The following is a 20701-nucleotide window of genomic DNA, read 5'->3' on the forward strand; positions in this document are numbered from 1 at the left end:
TCTGGCTGTCTTCTCTGACTTCAGAGCACTCTCGTTTGAGTGTGCCAGAGCATAGAAAAACTGATGAATTTACGAACACGCAATACCTGTTGAATATGACCGGTGTCAGTAAACATCGGCAAAATAACATAATTCAGTTGTTGCCAGCAGCACAGTTACAGTCACCAACGCTCTAGATAACATGAAAACAGCCTAACCAGGGCAAGTAAAATTGCCAGATTGAGGTGTTCTCTCATTTGAGTCTGGAGGTAGCTTGCAAGCTAGCCAACATTAGTCAGTTAGCTTCGGTGCTTGACTGCCGTTGTGAGGTCAGAACGCTCGGGTCAACCCTACTCCTCGGGCCAAAGCATCCAGTGTGTGCACTGAACGCTCCGAGAGCGAAATGCTCTGAATTTACGAACGGACAATCTGACAACGTTCTGAATTTACACTGAATTACGAACACACCCAGAATGTTGTGGCCACACCTACCTGTGGGGAAAACTACCTAGGTTACCCCACTGGCTCACAACAAAATCTTCACCCTCTTCGAATGCAATTTTCTTGTTGTGTGCTTGTTTTTGTCAATTACAAAACTACATTTAAGAAAAGTACATGTCTAAACTTTTTAACATTTTCTGCTCCCAAGCGTTCTCACTACTTTGTAGGGCTTCCATCATGACTGTGCTAACAGCCACATGAGTGAGTGCTTGCTTGCTAGCTAGGTTCTGTGGAGACCAGTCAAGTCCTTCCACACCGATCTCGACAAACCATTTCTGTATGGATCTCGCTTTGTGCACAGGGGCATTGTCATGCTGAAACAAGAAAGGGCCTTCCACAAATTGTCATTGTATGCTGTAGTACTAAGATTTCCCTTCACTGGAACTAAGGGGCCTAGCCCGAACCATGAAAAACAGCCCATTATTCCTTGTACACCATTACAATTGGCACTATGCATTGGGGTAGGTAGCGTTCTCCTGGCATCCGCTAAACCCAGATTTGTCCGTCGGACTGCCACATGGTGAAGAGTAATTCATCACTCCAGAGAACATGTTTTAAACTCCAGAGTCCAATGGCGGTGAGCTTTACACTTCTCCAGTCAAAGCTTGGCATTGTGCAAGGTGATTTTCTGCTTGTGTTGCTGCTCAGCTATGGAAACCCATTCCGTGAAGCTCCCAACAAACAGTTATTGTGCTGATGTTGCTTCCAGAGTCAGCTTGGAACTCGAGATCAGACGATTTTTACGCGCTACGTGCTTCAGCACTCGGACCTGTTTTGTGAACTTGTGTGGCCTACCACTTCACGGCTGAGCCGTTGTTGCTCCTAGACGTTTCCACTTCACAAGAACAGCACTTACAGTTGACCGGGGCAGCTCTAGCAGGGCAGAAATTTGACAAACTTACTTGTTGGAAAAGGGGCATCCTATGACAATGCCACGTTGAAAGTCACATCTCATCAGTAAGGCCATTCTACTGCCAATGTTTGTCTAGAGATTGCATGGCTGTGTGCTTGATTTTATACACCTGTCAGCAACAGGTGTGGCGGAAATAGCCGAATCAATAAATTTGAAGGAGTGTCCACATACTTTTGTATGTATAGTGTAACCACTAGCTACGTGTAGCCTACTTGGACACAGGGTCCCCACATTTCCCACTATATACTAGCCGAATAGCCTGAAGCCAAAGGGCTCTTCTCGCAGGCTTTATTTCCCTACGTGGGAACATTGCAACATGTATATTTTTGATCTGGTTACTACATTGAACAACGCGGCAGCTTTTCAGCATGTTTTGTTATTTCTGAATAACTAAAAATCGATGACAAAATTTGCTCTTTTGCAATGGGGGTCAATGGGAAAGAATGTTCGTTTTTTTAAATCGACTCTGAGTATATGGCTGCCATTTTCACCCCATTCTGGAACTTTGAGGGTTTATGAAATAGCCACTCTAGTAATTTAGTAGGATCTCCATGGGTATGACTTACTTGACAAACTATGTTAAAAGGGTAACAGTACCAGTAGGCTTAGTAGAATGGTTGAAGGGGAACAACTCTAGCTAGCTGCTATATAGTTAGTTGACTGCATGTATCTCAAGGCACAGCTTGCCCTTGTAATCCACACAAGCAAGGTTATTCACAAGTAAACCCAACAGAGGAGAAGATTGAAAAAAAGAGGAAGGCCTTTATCTCTCCTCCACTCTGAGAACACCGGAAAGAGGAACTTTGCACAGTGGGCCACTTTAATCTACATCAAATGATTTGAGTTCTGTTATTTACAGAGCTTCTGCACTTCTAGAGTAAACATCCCCATTTTGCATTCCACTTTTTTTATATTGGATTTATTTACTTTTTCCTGTCGACGGCGTTCCCCGTTTATTACGCCAATCTGCCTTTCTTCTCCTCTCTCCTTTATCACCGGAGAGTCTGAGAACTATCTCTGACTGCTGCTGCTGCACAGGGAGGAGGGGAGCTTGACATTCCACACAGGCAGACAGTACAGGCAGACAATACAGGAGCAGGCCACTTTGACACTGTGAAAAGATCAGACCTCATGACGGTTCCATGTGAAGTAGTCGCCCACGACTAATCCGGAAAATGAGCGTCTCTTTGAGCAGGACTGACAGATGTGGCTTGGGCTAATGTGCCGGTGTGGTGGCTGGTGTTCGGGCTGACACCTTCACAAAGTGTCAGGGACCAGAAGCTTAACTCAACACTATGCTCTGTGCTCTGAGGGCTAAGCCGCTCCCATTCAAGTTCCCCAATTAGGTACTCTCTGGGTGACATCTTCGTGTGAAAGGACATTTATTTTTGAGTGTGCTGCTGCTATCCCCAGTCACTATCTGCACACCTGCACAACACTCTGAGCTGAACGAGGCACAGATAGAGCCTGATTATGTAAGAAATAGTTTTTTAGAGCTTGAGAAGAGGTGGCGATGAATTACATGAAGGTTTCACAGTTGCTATGTATTCGGTTTCATTCATTGATACTGGCACAGCAGCCAAGGACAGTCATTTTATACAGGAAAATAATGGGTTTTTGGATATGTACTATGCCCTTGAGAATTGTCTTGGTATGAGACCCAAGTACAGTAGTCAACAGTATTGAACAAGTAGCACTAGCCTCCTGTACAGTATTGAGAATGGAAATAGCCTCCTGTACAGTATCGGGAGTGGAACAAGTAGCATTAAGATCACTTGTCAATTGCACACAAGGTCCAACCCCTCCGAAAGACACACATATACAGGCTTTTGGAGAGGTGCGGGGCTGCCGCACTGGGTGCCCGGGAAGCTGCTGTTGTGGGGGCTTAAGTGCCTTGCTCAAGGACACAATGGAAGACAATGGCATCTAGGATTTGATACCAGCAACCCTCCGGTTGCCAGCTCATTTCCCACCAGATTTTTCCCATCAGACACGGGATTTGAACTGGCAACCCTCCGGTCGCTGGCTCGCCTCTCGAACCAGTAGGTTACCTGCCGCCCGAGTCTGCAGTAGCGGTGGACTTGGGAGAGAAAATTAATTCCTGGCCTGTCATCTTATCCTGTCAATTTATTTGCCCGTACTATCCTGATCCCACAACAGTTCTATAACCCCGGAACTTTCCTGTCCTGTCCCGATAAAAATCACTCCCATCCCATGCTCACTTTTTACTTACAGAAATAGAAAATAACTTCCTCCGTTAGCTGCTTGTCTGTCTGTCCACTGCTCTGCGTGGGAGTAGCCATAGCAACTGGTCCATTTGCCTGCTTCTCAGTGCTCACGAGATAGTTGCCTGCACACACAGCTAATAATAAGCACATTTTGTGATTTTGGTAATGAAGGCAGCCCTTCTACTTACCCAGAATTGCATGAACTCATAGATATGTATGTCTCCGCATGCATTTAATTTTGAAGTTATTTATAATTGGGCTTGACCGGTAGCGTTGTTGGTAGTAGAGCAGCTATGCCACTTCAGGCCTCTTGTACCACTCTCTGGTTGGTATGTGATTAAGCCACAGCATTTTTTACAAGCCGTGTACTCGGTTCTGTTGTTGTCAAAGACATCTTTATCAAATTTAGCAAAAACATTGCTCTTTCCTTTGAACTAATTTGTTAGTCATGGGTTACAACTGGAGGGAGGCGCGAGAGTGAGCGACAGTGAGCCGACTAGTCCTGTACTTCCCGTTCGATCCTATCTCATGACTTTCCCTCCTGGGTGAGGATCAAAGCGAGCCCCCCTTCTCTCCCACCAGAGAGGAAGTGCGCCGGTTTGATGACTTTAACGATCGGTCGTAAACTTTCTCTCTCTAGCCCGGCAGTATGGAGAATGGAATGTCTGAGTATTACAATGGAGAGAGACTTTGCAGTACTTCACCATCAAAAGATTGGACATTGAAACAATATTTATTAACATAAAATTGTGGGAAATGGTTGGTGGGGCTCCAAACAATAATCATGTCAAATCAGTTGTTGTTTTGTGATATCATTAAGGACGTTATAACTAAATAACTGTAACTCTACAAATGTATACGTCCCTGTTATCAAATGTACATATAAATGTTGTGGAACTTATATGATTAAATATTAAACTATTTGTGAGAAGATGAAATGTGATTTTAGCATTCTACATGAGATAATTGTTTTTCATATAGACTTTCGAAATTTACATTGGACCAGAAAATGTGGACGGAGGCTACACATTGAAATGGTTGCAATTTAGATACAGACCAAAACATGCCGAGTTGCTGCTGGTGTGTAAAGTGGTCCTAGCTGTTCTCTGAATAATCAACCATTGAGACCAAGCAGGCGGACAGTGTTGAGCCGGATGTCATGAATGGTTAGATTCTACCAGACCAGAAAGCATGGAGCGGGGGCTACACATTGAAATGGTTGCAATTTAAATACAGACCAGTGTGACCGTCAGCGTGAGCTGAATGTTAACGAAATGGTAAGACCCTCTGAAAAGAAGGCGAAGACTATACCAAACATTCTCAGTCTCCAGCTGGGTAATGTAAAGTAGTCTAGAACTTTGACCAAAGACAAAAGGAAGATCTTAGCGAACAACCATTGGTACATTTCTGAAGGATCCAGTCTAACAAACTACGGAAGCCTACTACTACAACTACAAAGGACATTGTGACTCTGGTTGTGTAAGTCTCTGGATGTCCACCAAAGACTTTCTCTCGAACGACTCCTCATAGATGGCCCGGGCGATTTCAACACAGAAAGACGACAAAGACATACAAGCATAAATATATACATTGCAATTATTTTCGAATGAGCGGTTGTTCATGTGCAAAGTATTCACATTCCCATGAGCATACTTTTCCAACTGTATGTACGAAGGGTCTTTCTTTCCCCACCCCTTTCATTGTGTAACAAGCCGTCATATCGGGTTAGTCCACTAGAGACCTTTCATTGCATTATATTAGTAATCAATTCAACCTATATTGTGTGTGTTTAATGTATTTCTGTGTGATTTAGTTAGTTAGTAAATAAATAATTAAGCCAATTTGTGTATCGCTGAATCATCATTTAGACTAGGCTTCGTGCAGATTTGAAGTCAACGACGTTCAGAATGAGGCTGATATGAGGTTAAAAAAAAGAATAATGAATGACTGGTATAAAAACAACATATTCTAGAGTTAATTTGGGAAATGGTAACTCACTAAACAAACTTTTTCCGTGGTGCCCCAAGATTGCTAATGAGTTAATTGTTACATGATTCATTTAATCACATAATAATTAAACATAGTTAATTGATTTGATAAAATAACCGTCATCACATTAATGATAGTCACGACACCGTCCTGTCCCAAACGTGACTCTAGAACTTGACTCCTGCCAGAATCCAGCGGGACCCACAAGACTCGTGGGAGTCCTTTTCCCATGTCAACCTCTAGTCTGCAGGACAGTTCTGAGAATAGAACAAAACGCACTAGCCTCCAGACAATATTAGCCAAATACCCTTTTCTTCATAGTGAACCTAAACATATACTGTACTTTAAGTCCTAGCAGGAGACAGAGAGCATGTGTACGCAGGCACAGCCAATCATTGGCCCTTGAGGAGTCCATCTCCACACCCAGTTTGACCACATACCACACAAAGTAATCCTTTATCCACTCACATTCACTAGTTTCCAGCTCAAAGAAAGAGAAGGCACTTTCCTCCAGCTGAACGTCATCATCTGGCAAGGTCTTTACCCAACTAATGAGATCGCTCCTGCTCCTCTTTCTTTCTTCCCCTCTGATGTGAGGGCAGCGTTCTCCCTCTTTCCCTCTCTCTATCCTTACTTGCTCTGTCTCTCTCTCTCCCTCTCTCCTCTTTCCCAGAGTAATTGTGATGGAGCTGAAAGTGCTTCCATGGGGTCAGTGTTGGCTTTGAGAACAGCATATGTTTCCTCAATAGAGATTCTGCAGACGCTTTCATTCACGTCCTTTGATTCTGATTTCAGAGATTAAAGATTAAGTCCGACTGTATAGCTCTGTGATTTTCCTGTGTGTTTTTTGCTAACTGTAATTAAGCTGTCTGCTAGCTGTCTCTGAGTGAACATGGTTTTAATGCAGATTACTGTGCAAGTTTTGGACCACACTCACAGTGTCCTATGTGTCTATCTGGCCCGTTTCTCCCCCTTTCACTCTCTGGCTCGGTCTCTCTGAGACATCATGCTCTTCCTATTTTGTTTTTGTCCGTTTGTAGGCAGATTGGAGATGGGGAATAGATCAAAAGCAGAATGGATGAGCTGTTTTGCAAGATCCCCCAGCCTTAGCGGATTTGAAGGCTGGCTGAGACTTTGTGTATGTGTGTGGGTGGGTGTGTGAATGTGTATGCGTATGTGCGTACTGCGCATGCATGTGTGTGTGTTGTCTGTCTGTGACCTTATATTTTGCAGTCCTATTAGGAGCCAGGGCTTAGCAGCAGAGCCACACTAATATAGGCATAGCAGTATATCCGTTGCATAGACAGGTGTGTGTTTGGGGCCCGGGTACTAGTGTTTCCTCTACTAGCAGTTCATATAACAGGGACCCTTCAGCAATGTTGATCCCCTCAGTCTGCTGCATCCTGTAGCACTTTATTTAACCTCTGTCTCCAACTAAGACCTGGTCCCTATCCATTCCCTGCTTCTGTGTGGCCCAAGAATGGATCCAGAGAGAGAGACATTGGCTGAACAATCAGCTGTTTGGGGTCTGTGGTTTTTAAGGGACAGTGATTGGGAGGGCATCGTGTGTGTGCGTGTGTGGGCATTGTGTGTGTGTGTGTGTATGTGTGAAAAGGGGAATGGCCTGCGGCTCAGAAGTGCGCTTTGAAGTGCTCAGGCGGCTGCTCGGCTCCCTCTCTCAAACCAGCGCTCGTGCTCGTTATACCAACAGAGAACGTGACACCGCGGCCACCACACCGATAATGCCAAATAATGAATGTGGGAAACTGTCATTTGCATCGTGGAACTAACAAAAAATTGTTTTGTTTTTCGCCTAGTAGGCAGTGCAAATTGAAATTTTGATTGTATTGAAAGGTCACGTCGTGAAAGCACATAAACGAGCCTGACCTTTTGGGCTGGCCTTTCCTTGACTGGTGTGGTCATTACTAGAGCGGAAATATAACAAAACCAAGTCAGCCGCACGCACACACACGTAGAACGTCTTTATTCTCTATAGCATACATTTCCACTAATGGTTTTTGAGATAACATTGTCTTTGTGTGCCTGGCGCTATTTTCATATGGAGCCATCTTCATTATGCGAAGCAAAGTGTACATCTCTGTGTTAGCGAGGCAGCGTTTATTTATGCAGTGATCCACCATCTTGCTCCTGGAGAGATGCAGTACTACAGGCACACCTGGGACCTGTACATTAGGGAACACCGTACCAAGCATTTCTTGCTCAGTGGTTGAAAAAGTACCCAATTCTCATACTTGGTAAAAGTAAAGATACCTTAATAGAAAATGACTCAAGTAAAGGGAAAGTCACCCTGTTTAATAGTATTTGAGTAAAAGTCTAAAAGTATTTGTTTTTAAATATACTAAAGTATCAAAAGTAAAAAAGTAATAATTTCAAATTCCTTATATTAAGCAAAACAGACAGCACAATTATCTTGTTTTTTAAATTTACAGCTAGCCAGGGGCACTCTCCAACACTCAGACATAATTTACAAACACAGCATTCGTGTTTAGTTTGTCCGCCAGATCAGAGGCAGTAGGGATGACCAGGGATGTTCTCTTGATAAGTGCGTGAATTGGACCATTTTCCTTTTCTGCTAAGCATTCAAAATGTAACGAGTACTTTTGGGTGTCAGGGAAAATATATGGAGTAAAAAGTACCTTATTTTCTTTAGGAATGTAGTTCTTTAAAGTATTTTTAATTACTTAAGAACTTTGTTCTTACTGGACACACGTTTCTTACTGGACAAGGTCACATAGTACCTCTCATTCTGTTTCATGCCTATTGAACAGACAGACAGACAGACAGACACAGAGACACACACACACACACACACACACACACACACACACACACACCGACCTACCTACCTACCTAACTTATCCACCATCATAACCCAAATCCTTTAGCTAGAGAGCGAAGGCTTGGAGTCTACATTACCCTATAAGATACTTGTCGCGTAACAGGAGCACCATAGCATAATATAGGCATTTGTCGGAACACAGCGCTGCTTGCCATGTCCTAATGGATATGCTGTGTCTTTCAAAGTGAAATCTAGGAACAGTTTCTTTCCCTTGAGCTAGGGCCCTTATCTTGGACCTATACGCTGTAATTTCAGGTGCCAGAGTGAGCCTGGGGTAATCCTTCACATGCTCCACTCTGCTTCCCTGCTTTCTTCCTCTTCTCCTCACATCTTTCCATTGATTTGTTCTCTTCCTTTCTCTCTGCACTCTGCTCTGGTTCCTAAGTAAATGACTGCCACTCCTGGCTAGGACACTAATCTCCTACTTTCTCCCTTCAATTCAATTCAATTTAAGGGATTTATTGGCATGGGAAACATATGTTAACATTGTCAAAGTGAACTAGATAATAAGAAAAAGTCAAATAAACAATAAGAATTAATAGTAAACATTACACTCTCCCTCTCTCTCTCTCTCTCTCTCTCTCAATCTCTCTCTCTCTCTCTCGCTCTCTCAGTTCACAATTCTCCTGAGGAGTCAGTGGAGAAAAGAAGGCCCAGACGGCTCAACCCGAATTACACATGCAGGTGTAGCTGTGCAGTAGGAATATTATGCTACTGTCAACAGGTTCAACATATCAGAACATAGGAAAAAGGGTTGCGATAACTCAATTTGGAACACTTTGCTTAATCACTATATTTTAATTGTATTTTTTTAAGGGTTCTGATTCCACATAATTGGATCTTCAGGTGGCGTATAGAAGCAGTACGGGGATTGAGTGACCACCATATTGTGCTTAGGCAAGATCGATCGACGTAATGATCAACACTCTCTCTCAACCTCGGGGAAATGTTCTAGCAACACACTCAAGGCCAAAAGAATAAGTTGTAACACCGTGTGACAAAGGAGCTACAAGGAAAATAACATATCGTTTGACGCTGATATTATATGTCTGTGAAGAGGAATGAAAGACATTGGTTACACCTCCGATTCATCATACTTCATTTTAATTAGCAGGGTATGGGTGCCACTTAGACAATTACTCCCATTTACCTTGGCCAGTCCTCATGTCATGTTCTAGATTGTTGAAGCAGCTGTTTTTAGTGCCACTCACAGGTATTGATAGAGTCAGACAGGCAATATGGAGGAGTGAGGACATTGAACTGTTTCAAATGGCAGATGGTTTGAATATGTATCAAATTGTCAAAGTTTGACCGAATAGCTAAAGAACCATAACTTAAGGTTGTGTTAACCCACTGGGCTAAAGCCCAGGCATTAGCTCTGGGAGCTTACATGAGTCTTCAGGTATCGGGCTTGGTGTCTAATTAAACAAGCATAAGGTAGTTCACCAAACCACTTCTGTCTCATAGGCACACTAGATATACACTACCGTTCAAAAGTTTGGGGAAATTTTTTTTGTCCATTAAAATAACATCAAATTGATCAGAAATACAGTGCAGACATTGTTAATGTTGTAAATTACTATTGTAGCTGGAAACGGCTGATTTTTCATGGAATATCTACATAGGCGTACAGTGGCCCATTATCAGCAACCACCACTCCTGTGTTCCAATGGCACGTTGTGTTAGCTAATCCAAGTTTATAATTTTTAAAGGCTAATTGATCGTTAGAAAACCCTTTTGCAATTATGTTAGTACAGCTGAAAACTGTTGTTCTGATTAAAGAGGCAATGAAGCTGGACTTCTTTTAGATTAGTTGAGAATCTGGAGCATCAGCATTTGTGGGTTCGATTACAGGATCAAAATGGCCAGAAACAAAGACTTTCTTCTGAAACTTCAGAACTTCAGTCTATTCTTGTTCTGAGAAATTAAGGCTATTCCATGCGAGAAATTGCCAAGAAACTGAAGATCTCGTACAATGCTGTGTACTACTCCCTTCACAGAACAGGGCAAACTGGCTCTAACCAGAATAGAAAGAGGAGTGGGAAACCCCGGTGCACAACTGAGCAAGAGGACAAGTACATTAGAGTGTCTAGTTTGAGAAACAGACACCTCACATGTTCTCAACTGGCAGCTTCATTAAATAGTACCCGCAAAGCACCAGTCTCAACGTCAACAGTGAGGTGACTCCGGGATGCTGGCCTTTTAGGCAGAGTTGCAAAGAAAAAGCCGTATCTCAGACTGGCCAATAAAAATAAAAGATTAAGATGGGCAAAATAACACAGACACTGGACAGAGGAACTCTCTTAATTTCTAACTGACCCCAAACTTTTGAACGGCATTGAATGTACACCATGATCAGATCATTAGGCTTGTGTGTGTTTTGTAAGTGTGTGTTTATGGTTAGGTGTGCAGTCTCACTTGTGTCTCATCTCTACAGTATTTGTGCAAGCTGCTTTGTGCTGCATTCCCTATTGTCAAAGCTAGCTGAGTTGAGCAGAGGGCCACTCTCAGAGCAGTTCCTCCCTTTTGGCGGATGCCTGGGAACTCTTCCTGCTCTGAGCCTCCCACACATCCACGCACTCGCACAAATGAACACACACACACACACACACACGTACTCAGCCCCTCTATTTCTGTCCCGACAGCCTGCGGTGCCTCCACGTTACCCGTCCTTACCCGTCTGCCCTTCTCCTCACTCCCCTCTGCTCCTCCGCAGCCCACCCGTGCCTGGTGGTGCATTGTTGAGCCGCTGCCTTCCACCACGACTCTCTACAGGGGAGATGCACTTGACAACTGATTGCACAAGCTGATTGCTGAACGATGTTCCGATAGATCCCAGCAATGTGCACATGTTATTCTCCTCCTCTCCCTCCCCTGCCCAAACTCCCGGAAGCCGTCGGCAGCTAGTGCAGCGTTGTTACGCCCCTGTTTGTATTCCAGTTGTGCATGAGAAGAATGGTAAACTTTCAAATGGAATCTCTGATTATGTTAAGCGTGTAGGAAGGATTGGCGGCAATTTAGTTTTGAAAGAAACAACATGGAAACTTTTCAAAGACGTTCTAAGATGTTCAAAGACGTTCAAAGACTTGAAAAAACAGAAAAGCAGCAGGAATATTGTGAATCTCCAAAAGTGCAACGATGAATCGTTGAATATGTGTTGTATGAATCACCTTGGATTACAAAGTCATTCTATGATATGAATCAGTGTTTCACAAATAGATGCCAGTTGATTCCAGATTATTCGTAATATGTTACAGTTCATATAAGGAATTCGTTAGGCCCAAATCTATGTATTTCACATGACTGGAAGTACAGATGTGCATCTGTTGGTCACAGATACCTTAAAAAGAAGATAGGGGCATGGATAAGAAAAACAGTCAGTATCTGGTGTGACCACTATTTGCCTCATGCAGCGCAACACATCTCCTTCACATAGAGTTGATCAGGCTGTTGATTGTGCCTAGAAGGACAGCGTCCCGGAGCCGCCTCTTCACTGTTGACGTTGACTGGTGTTTTGTGGGTACTACTTAATGAAACTGCCAGTTAAGGACTTGTGAGGCGTCTGTTTCTTAAACTAGACACTAATATACTTGTCCTCTTGCTCAGTTGTGCACCGGGGCCTCCCACTCCTCTTTCTAGTCTGGTTAGAGCCAGTTTGCACTGTTCTGTGAAGGAAGTAGTACACAGCGTTGTACGAGATCTTCAGTTTCTTGGCAATTTCTCGTATGGAATAGCCTTAATTTCTCAGAACAAGAAGAACAAGGTCGTGACCGGGTGGCTCATGGGGTGACGCACAATTGACCCAGCATCGTCCGGGTTAGGGAGGGTTTGACCGGCAGGGATATCCTTGTCTCATTGCGCACTAGCGACTCTTCTGGCGTGCCGGGCACAGTGCACGCTGACCAGGTCACTAGGTGTACAGTGTTTCCTCCGACCCATTGGTGCTGCTGGCTTCCGGGTTGGATGTGCGTTGTGTCAAGAAGCAGTGTGGCTTGGTTGGGTTGTGTTTCGGAGGACGCATGGCTCTCGACCTTCGCCTCTACCGAGTACATACGGGAGTTGCAGCGATGAGACAAGACAGTAACTACTACCAATTGGATACCACGAAAAAGGGGTGAAATTAAAAATAAAATAAAAAGATTGTTCCATTCCTCTCATTGCCTTGTGACAGTGAAATGTGATAACTAGAATGAATGGCAAGCTCGCGCATAACTAGTCAAAAATCCATTTAGACCCCACTGCTGTTGTGCCCTGACACATATGCACAACTTGATACACACACACACACACACGCACCAAACACACACGCACACAAACACGCACGCAGCCACTCTAATGCAGCCAGCCACTCACCGGCCAGGGATTGATTGGTAGGGGATGATAAATTAACCAATACCTCAACAAAAGGAATTAATCAGAGAGCCCAATGAACCATACTGCTTTGCAATTACAATGCAAATTAAAAGTTAGGCATGATGTTGCACCGCCACTGAGTGACATGCGTATTGAGGTGGGGACAGTTCAGGATGGGATGACCATACAAGGCCCTGCTGGAGGAGTGCAAGGAGAAGTGGTGGAGGGACGCCAGCCGAGCTCTAATGGTAATGAGGACATTGGCTCGCTTCAGAGAATTTGGTGTAATTGAGCTAATGAAAGCATTCTGTTGTCTCCTGATTGAACACATGCCCCAATGTATTTCTTCAAGGATCAGCATGTGTCTTTGTGCTTCATCTCTCTCTCCCTTTTCTCTCTCTCTCTCTCTAGTTCGCTATCTCCCCATTTTAAGCGTGACCTTGGGAAGGGCACGGTGACTGAGTGCCTTCTTAAACTGGTTTCAGCTCAGAAGAAAGACTTTTGTCTGTTTGGCTAGTTTGATGGGCTGCTTGCTGCCTAGCCCTTTGATTAACTCTCTAACAGTTGTTTTCTCTGTGTGTGTCTGTGCGTGTGCGTTGACGTGTACCTGTGTGTATCCATATCCCCCGTGCAGATTGGCCAGTGGCACTCAGAGCAGGGCCTGTCCATGGAGAGGAAGCTTCCATCAATCAACGTGACCGACACTCTCTTCAACACCACCCTCACTATCACCACTATTCTGGTGAGTGAACCGTCACAGCAACACATTCCCAATGACACATGTTCTGGACACTCCACTTGGTTTAGAATGGAGAGAGTGGTAGATGTTAAAGTATAGTGACTTGGTATTTCACCATAATAAATCATGTCACCGTGTCACGCCGTCACACTCCGAATGACAGACATGTGCTGGACCACCCACTTGGTTTAGATAGAGAGAGTGGTTGACAATAAGGTGTCGTGGGGTGGTATTTCACCATATAGTGCTTGCCATTCATAGAGTTGACATCTTTGTCTTGAGGGCAGCAGGTAGCCTAGCGGTTAAGAGCGTTGGGAATCCCTGAGCCGACTAGGTGAAAAATATGTCGATGTGCCCTTGAGCAAGACACTTAGCCCTAATTGCTCCTGTAATAGGCTGACCACACCGCTCGTGTTGCATGCGCGAGTGTTGCAAAAATAAATGTAGAAATCTATGTTATTCAATTATTGCACCCACAATGCTCGCGCGCGTCAACGAGGGTCTGCGTTGCCAAGGACTAAAATAGAACTCCTTTCTATTTCTGACGCAGATCACGCTGCAAGTCCTGCCTCTCCCATCTCCTCATTGGTTTATAGAAGCAGGTGCCCACGTGCCATCTCCTCATTGGTTATACCCACATGGGTGATTGAAAGACGAACTGTGTTGCCGGTCGGTGTAGTAAGACTATGAAAGTTCAGATGCCAATCCCCATATAAGTTCAAAGATGAAAAAGCCTGGAAGGAGGAGAGATGACTAGAAAGGATTCGGTTGACTGTGTTATGTGTGGATTAATTGTCGGAGTAGAGGACCTTGTGCATTTCAGGTAAAATAACAACTCAATGTTTATATCCCAGGACAAATTAGCAAGCAACAGCCACCTAGCTAAATAGGACAAATTAGCTAGCTAGTGCAAGCTAACTAGCTAAATTGCCATAAATGTTTAATGCTTTTTGACCTGTTCCCAAATTAATGTCATTGGTTCAGAGTTTGTTTTGATATTTTAACCTGCGTGTCGTGATCGTGTTGTTGGGTGTAGGGAGATATAAAATAAATGTATGCACGATGGCGCAAGCGCGCAGCCAGTTTGGGTTTTGTGTAAGTCGTTCTGGATAAGAGCATCTGCTAAATGACTCAAATGTAAATGTTGATATGCCCCGACTCTGAAGGCTTCCTTGATGTAAAAACAGTCTCATCCTCGATATACACTCAGAAAGGCGTATCGTATCGCTGGTGTGCTTAGTCGGCCCAGTTGTTTAGATACTATCTATAAGGCTGTACGCTTAGCAATTAAAAATCAAATCAAATCAAATTGTATTTGTCACATACACATGGTTAGCAGATGTTAATGCGAGTGTAGCGAAATGCTTGTGCTTCTAGTTCCGACAATACAGTAATAACCAACGAGTAATCTAGCTAACAATTCCAAAACTACTACCTTATACACACAAGTGTAAAGGGATAAAGAATATGTACATAAAGATATATGAATTGGTGATGGTACAGAGCGGCATAGGCAAGATGCAGTAGATGGTATCGAGTACAGTATATACATATGAGATGAGAATGTAAACAAAGTGGCATAGTTTAAAGTGGCTAGTCATACATGTATTACATAAAGATGCAGTAGATGATATAGAGTACAGTATATACGTATACATATGAGAGAAATAATGTAGGGTATGTGAACATTATATTAAGTAGCATTGTTTAAAGTGGCTAGTGATATATTTTACATCAATTCCCATCAATTCCCATTATTAAAGTGGTTGGAGTTGAGTCAGTGTGTTGGCAGCAGCCACTCAATGTTAGTGGTGGCTGTTTAACAGTCTGATGGCCTTGAGATAGAAGCTGTTTTTCAGTCTCTCGGTCCCAGCTTTGATGCACCTGTACTGACCTCGCCTTCTGGATGATAGCGGGGTGAACAGGCAGTGGCTCGGGTGGTTGTTGTCCTTGATGATCTTTATGGCCTTCCTGTGACATCGGGTGGTGTAGGTGTCCTGGAGGGCAGGTAGTTTGCCCCCGGTGATGCGTTGTGCAGACCTCACTACCCTCTGGAGAGCCACTGTTCCATCGATGTGGATAGGGGGGTGTTCCCTCTGCTGTTTCCTGAAGTCCTTAGTTTTGTTGACGTTGAGTGTGAGGTTATTTTCCTGACACCACACTCCGAGGGCCCTCATCTCCTCCCTGTGGGCCGTCTCGTCGTTGTTTGGTAATCAAGCCTACCACTGTTGTGTCGTCCGCAAACTTGATGATTAAAAATGTAACCAGTGTGGCGGCTGTTACGATGAGGGAGAGGGAGAGAGAGAGAGAGGGAATATTACGGCAGTCCATGTGAGGTGCTACGTGTTAATTTCATTAGATATAGAATCGTCCCGGCAACTTTCAAAAGCCACTGAGGAGCAATTTCGTCGCTATCACAACTCATTCATCAAGCCGTGATTGCTGTGTCACGTTTTATCTCTGCCGGTGGGGGCGGGCTAGACGTTGCAGTCTTGGGCAGCTGCAGTGCGGAGCGGCACCAGGAGGATTACAGTACAGTTCCGCATCACCGTCCCAGTGGCCTATGTGCCTCCGAGAGCTGATGCAATACAGCAAACATCCTTCACCTCTGAATTTATTTATTTTTGTTGATTTTGCACCTCCACAGACCACTAACGTTACGTTGTAATCCCTCTTTTTGTCACCGATTTTAGTTTTATCCATCCTTTGAATGTTAGTGAAAGAAATACCTGCGACAGCTCTTCCGCTGTGCCACTAGGCGAGGTGATATTTCTGAACTCCTGATTGCCCCCGGGAAGATAATAGAGGCTCGGCTCTAAGTTGATTTGTTTTAAAGTCATTGTTGATTGGCTGGCTCAGGCCTGTTCAGGAGAGCGAGTGTAAATAGTACTTAAACCTTGGAATCTTTAATAGGGAAACTGCCACGTCCATTTTCGATATTACAACAACAAAGAAGTTACTGCAAACAACAAACACTGTTTTTTTATTCCCTCGGACATCATTGCACAAGCACAATAGAACAACGGCATTCAGGTAACTGCCAAAGCAATGCAAACAAAGTATACTGAAAGCCAGTGCTTCCACACAGGTGTGGTTCCTGAGTTAATTAAGCAATTAGCGATCCATCATGCTTAGGGTCATGTAAAAAAAAAAAAAGGCTTGGCTACCATGGCTATGCCCTCATAGGATGACAATGCCCCCATACACAGGGCACGAGTGGTCACTGAACCGTTTAATGAGCATGAAAACTAAGTAAACCATATGCTATGGCCTTTTCAATCACCAGATCTCAACCCTATTGAACAATTATGGGATATTTTGGAGCGGCGCCTGAGACAGTATTTCCACCACCATCAACAAAACACCAAATTATGGAATTTCTTGTGGAAGAATGTTGTTGCATCTCTCTAAAAGAGTTCCAGACACTTGTAGAATCTATGCCAAGGCGCATTGAAGCTGTTCTGGCTCGTGGTGGCCCAACGCCCTATAAAGACACTCGGTATGTTGGTTTATTTTGTCAGTTAACTGTATACAGCAATTTTTTGGACCATGATGCGCAAAGCTCCCCACCTCTGCTTCGTCAATAAATAAATAAAATAACATTGACCGTGGGGCGGACAGTGGCGCTGTTTCCCCCTACTGCGAATTCCATCTTTAAATGTTTTCTTCAGTCTACTTGGAGTGCCAGATGGGCAGGCTTTTCACTTTTGAGACTCTTTCATTGGTTCCACTGTGCCAGTCCTGCTCAATCAAGCCCAGCTAAACTATTTGAAAGATTTCAGGCATACAAGCTTAAGAAGATGGGCAAGGGTAATGATACATTTGTCTTTCTCGCTCTTTCACACACAACCAATTTTCCGAATTTCTAGTCTCTCACCAATCGAGACTGCCACGCACACACACAAGGTTATACACTGATTATACCAAACATTAGGTACACCTTCCTAATATTGAGTCGCCCTCAGAACAGCCTCAATTCGTCAGGGCATGGACTCTACAAGGTGTCGAAAGCGTTCCACAGGGATGCTGGCCCATGTTGACTCCAATGCGTCTCCAAGTTGTGTCAAGTTGCTTGGATGTATTTTGGGTGGTGGACCATTCTTGATACACACGGGAAACTGTTGAGTGTGAAAAACCCAGCAGTGTTGCCAGTGGCGATTTTAGCATGTAAATCTTGGTGGGGCAAAAAAAGAATAAACAAGTGGGATGCATGCCAGCAAAGCCACTACACAACACTAAACAATACATTAAATGCACTATAATGGTTACAAACGGTGACCACAAACTGTTAGGGCCTACATAAATCTGTCCCAACAACAGTACCAACATCTTAACACTGCTATACCTGGCTATCAGCGGAGCATTTTCTGTCAGCGAAACATTTCATTCAGCCTCCTTTACGGTCTTAAAAGAAATAGCTGATATGGCTGACTTGCTGAAACAAATGTGATTTCTAATGACAATTGAGATGTACAGTACAAACTATGGCATAAGGGAGTTAAAAATCGGAACTATCGGTAGTCTAAACTGTGGCACCAATTGACTAAACTTTTTGTAAATTAATAGAGGCGTTTTCAGTCTGAGAGTCTCTCTTCTCTGGCACTAGAGTCCTGCATCAGGCAACAACAAAAAAAACTGTCGGTGGTCCTGTAGTTAAGAGAGAACTTGGGGAAATGACACTTTACATGTGGACTGACGATTTTCGAAAAATAGGCAGAGTGGGCTTTTGGTTTCTCTCCCTCTAAAAACAGAAATATATAATTATAAATAACAAACTGGCTTTATTTACAAATTAGTAAGAATGTCTCACCCCGTGTTCAAGAATGGCATTTTCCCCTTTATTCAGATTATAACCGCTCCCTTTCGGTTATTTGAAAAATAAATAATCTCCAAAATATCGTTATTTTTTTATTTAATCCACCAGAAAAGACAGAACAAATAATACAACAAATATTGTGGTTAAAAACACTTAATCAATTGGAACCTTTATCAAGTGGAAGGGGGAAAAAGTAAGGAACTTGTCTGTCAGCCCTGCATTAACTTCATATGGCTGCAGGGGCAGTATTGATTAGCTTGGATGAAAAGGTGCCCATTGTAAACAGCCAGCTCCTCAGTCTCAGTTGCTAATATATGCATATTATTAGTAGTATTGGATAGAAAACACTCTAAAGTTTCCAAAAACTGTCAAAATATTGTCTGTGAGTATAGCAGAACTGATATTGCAGGCGAAACCCTGAGGAAAATCAAAACAGGAAGTGGCTTCTATTTTGAAAACGCCATGTTCCATAGCCTCCCTTTGCTTGATTTAAAGGGATATGAACCAGATTCCTTTTCCTATCGCTTCCTCAAGGTGTCAACAGTCTTCAGATATTGTTTCAGGCTTTTATTTTGAAAAATGAGCCAGAACAATATCTTCGCATCAAGTGGTCACATGAGTTTTGCTTGGGCAACAGAATTTGGACAGCCATTGTTTTTCCCTCTCCTACTGTGAAAGACATTTGCGGTTGATATATTATCGATTATATATTTTAAAAACAACCTGAGGATTGATTATAAAAAACATTTGACATGTTTCTGTGGACATAATGGAAACTATTTGGAATTTTCGTCTGCGTTGTCGTGACCCCTCTTTCCTGTGGATATCTGAACATAACGCGACAAACAAACGGAGGTATTTTGGATATAAAAATCATCTTTATGGAACAAACGGAACATTTGTTGTGTAACTGGGAGTCTCGTTGAGGGAAAACATCCGAAGATCATCAAAGGTAAACTATTAATTTCATTGCTTTTCTGATTTTCATGACCGAGCTACCTGATCCTAAGTGTACTTAATGTTTATCGTGCAATCGATAAACTTACACAAACGCTTGGATTGCTTTCGCTGTAAAGCTTAATTTCAAAATCTGACACGACAGGTGAATTAACAAAAGGCTAAGCTGTGTTTTCCTATATTGCACTTGTGATTTCATGAATATAAATATTTATATTAATATTTATTGTATGTAGCGCTATGCTATTCAGCGGTTGTTGATGACACTTATCCCGATAGGGGGATTGCAGCCATAAAAAGTTAAAAACCAAAAATTGGTTAAAGAAAATGGTGATTAATAAAAATATATACCCGTTTCATTTAAGTACCCCAAAAAATTACAGCTGTGACATATAGATTGCAAAATAGTTGGGAAGAGATTTTTGATGTACTGATTCCATGGCACATGGTTTATGAATTGACACACAAAATGATGCCGGATTCAAAACTCTGAATTGTATTTAAATTATTATACAAAATTCTTGCAACCAATAAAATTGTATATCTATGGGGGATACAACCTTCCCAGTTCTGCAGATTTTTTAAAAGCTAGAAACCGCCTCTTAATGAGTTCTGATCTGTGAACCAACGTTTATTATTATTATTGTTATTAACCCTGTATTAGAATTGTATAAAAGCCCCTTATATGCTGTGTTTTTATTTAGGGTAGTGATGGACAACCGGAGGCATTTTGAAAACATTCAAACACTTGTTTTTCACAAGGGCTATTCACAGGACAATAGATACAATGTGGCCCCAAAAACACCTCTCTGACATAGGGTCCAGCAAATCTCTTGATGATGTCCTTGAATGTCTTGACAGCTTTGTTCAATGCCTGGGCCTGAGCCTGCAGCACGCAAAGATCTTTGTTTGTCAGACGAATCATTGAGTCGAAACTACAGAACAGTACAAAATAAGAAAGCACACATGGTTAATGTTCTGGGAAAAAATGAAATATATAAATATAAAATGTCTTACAGAGCCTTTCCATAAGTCCACTCAAGTTTCTTCAATTGTTTTCTGACTGTGATGAGAGTGATATTGATGTTGTGCCCGTGATGCCAGCTGATTCCAGATTGCCTTTGCCAATTGCTCATCATCTTTAACCGTCTGTGAGTCGATGGCTTGAATAGTCTCGCTGGAAATGGAATACAATGTCAAAATGTGCAGCATACAGTAAAGACCAGCAGTCAATTTATTTAAGCATTATTTTCAGCATTATTAGGCCTACTTTAAAGTAGTGTAGCCTACTGTACCTGTTCATTTTCCTGGGCATTCGCATTTGGTGTAGCACAGGCGAATAGCACTGTCCGTGACCATAATCCCC

General features: G+C 42.9%; 1 protein-coding gene across 1 annotated transcript in view; it reads left to right on the plus strand.

Annotated features, from left to right (window-relative positions):
- The window catches only part of LOC110503540 (glutamate receptor ionotropic, kainate 4-like), a 425725-nt gene that overhangs the window by 368867 nt on the left and 36157 nt on the right, over positions 1–20701 (plus strand). The window contains exon 12 of the mRNA XM_036961231.1: positions 13458–13565. Coding sequence (XP_036817126.1) covers positions 13458–13565 — 108 coding nt within the window. The remainder of the gene's footprint in view (positions 1–13457; positions 13566–20701) is intronic.

Source organism: Oncorhynchus mykiss, chromosome 24 (assembly GCF_013265735.2).
Source record: "Oncorhynchus mykiss isolate Arlee chromosome 24, USDA_OmykA_1.1, whole genome shotgun sequence".
NCBI lineage: Eukaryota > Metazoa > Chordata > Actinopteri > Salmoniformes > Salmonidae > Oncorhynchus > Oncorhynchus mykiss.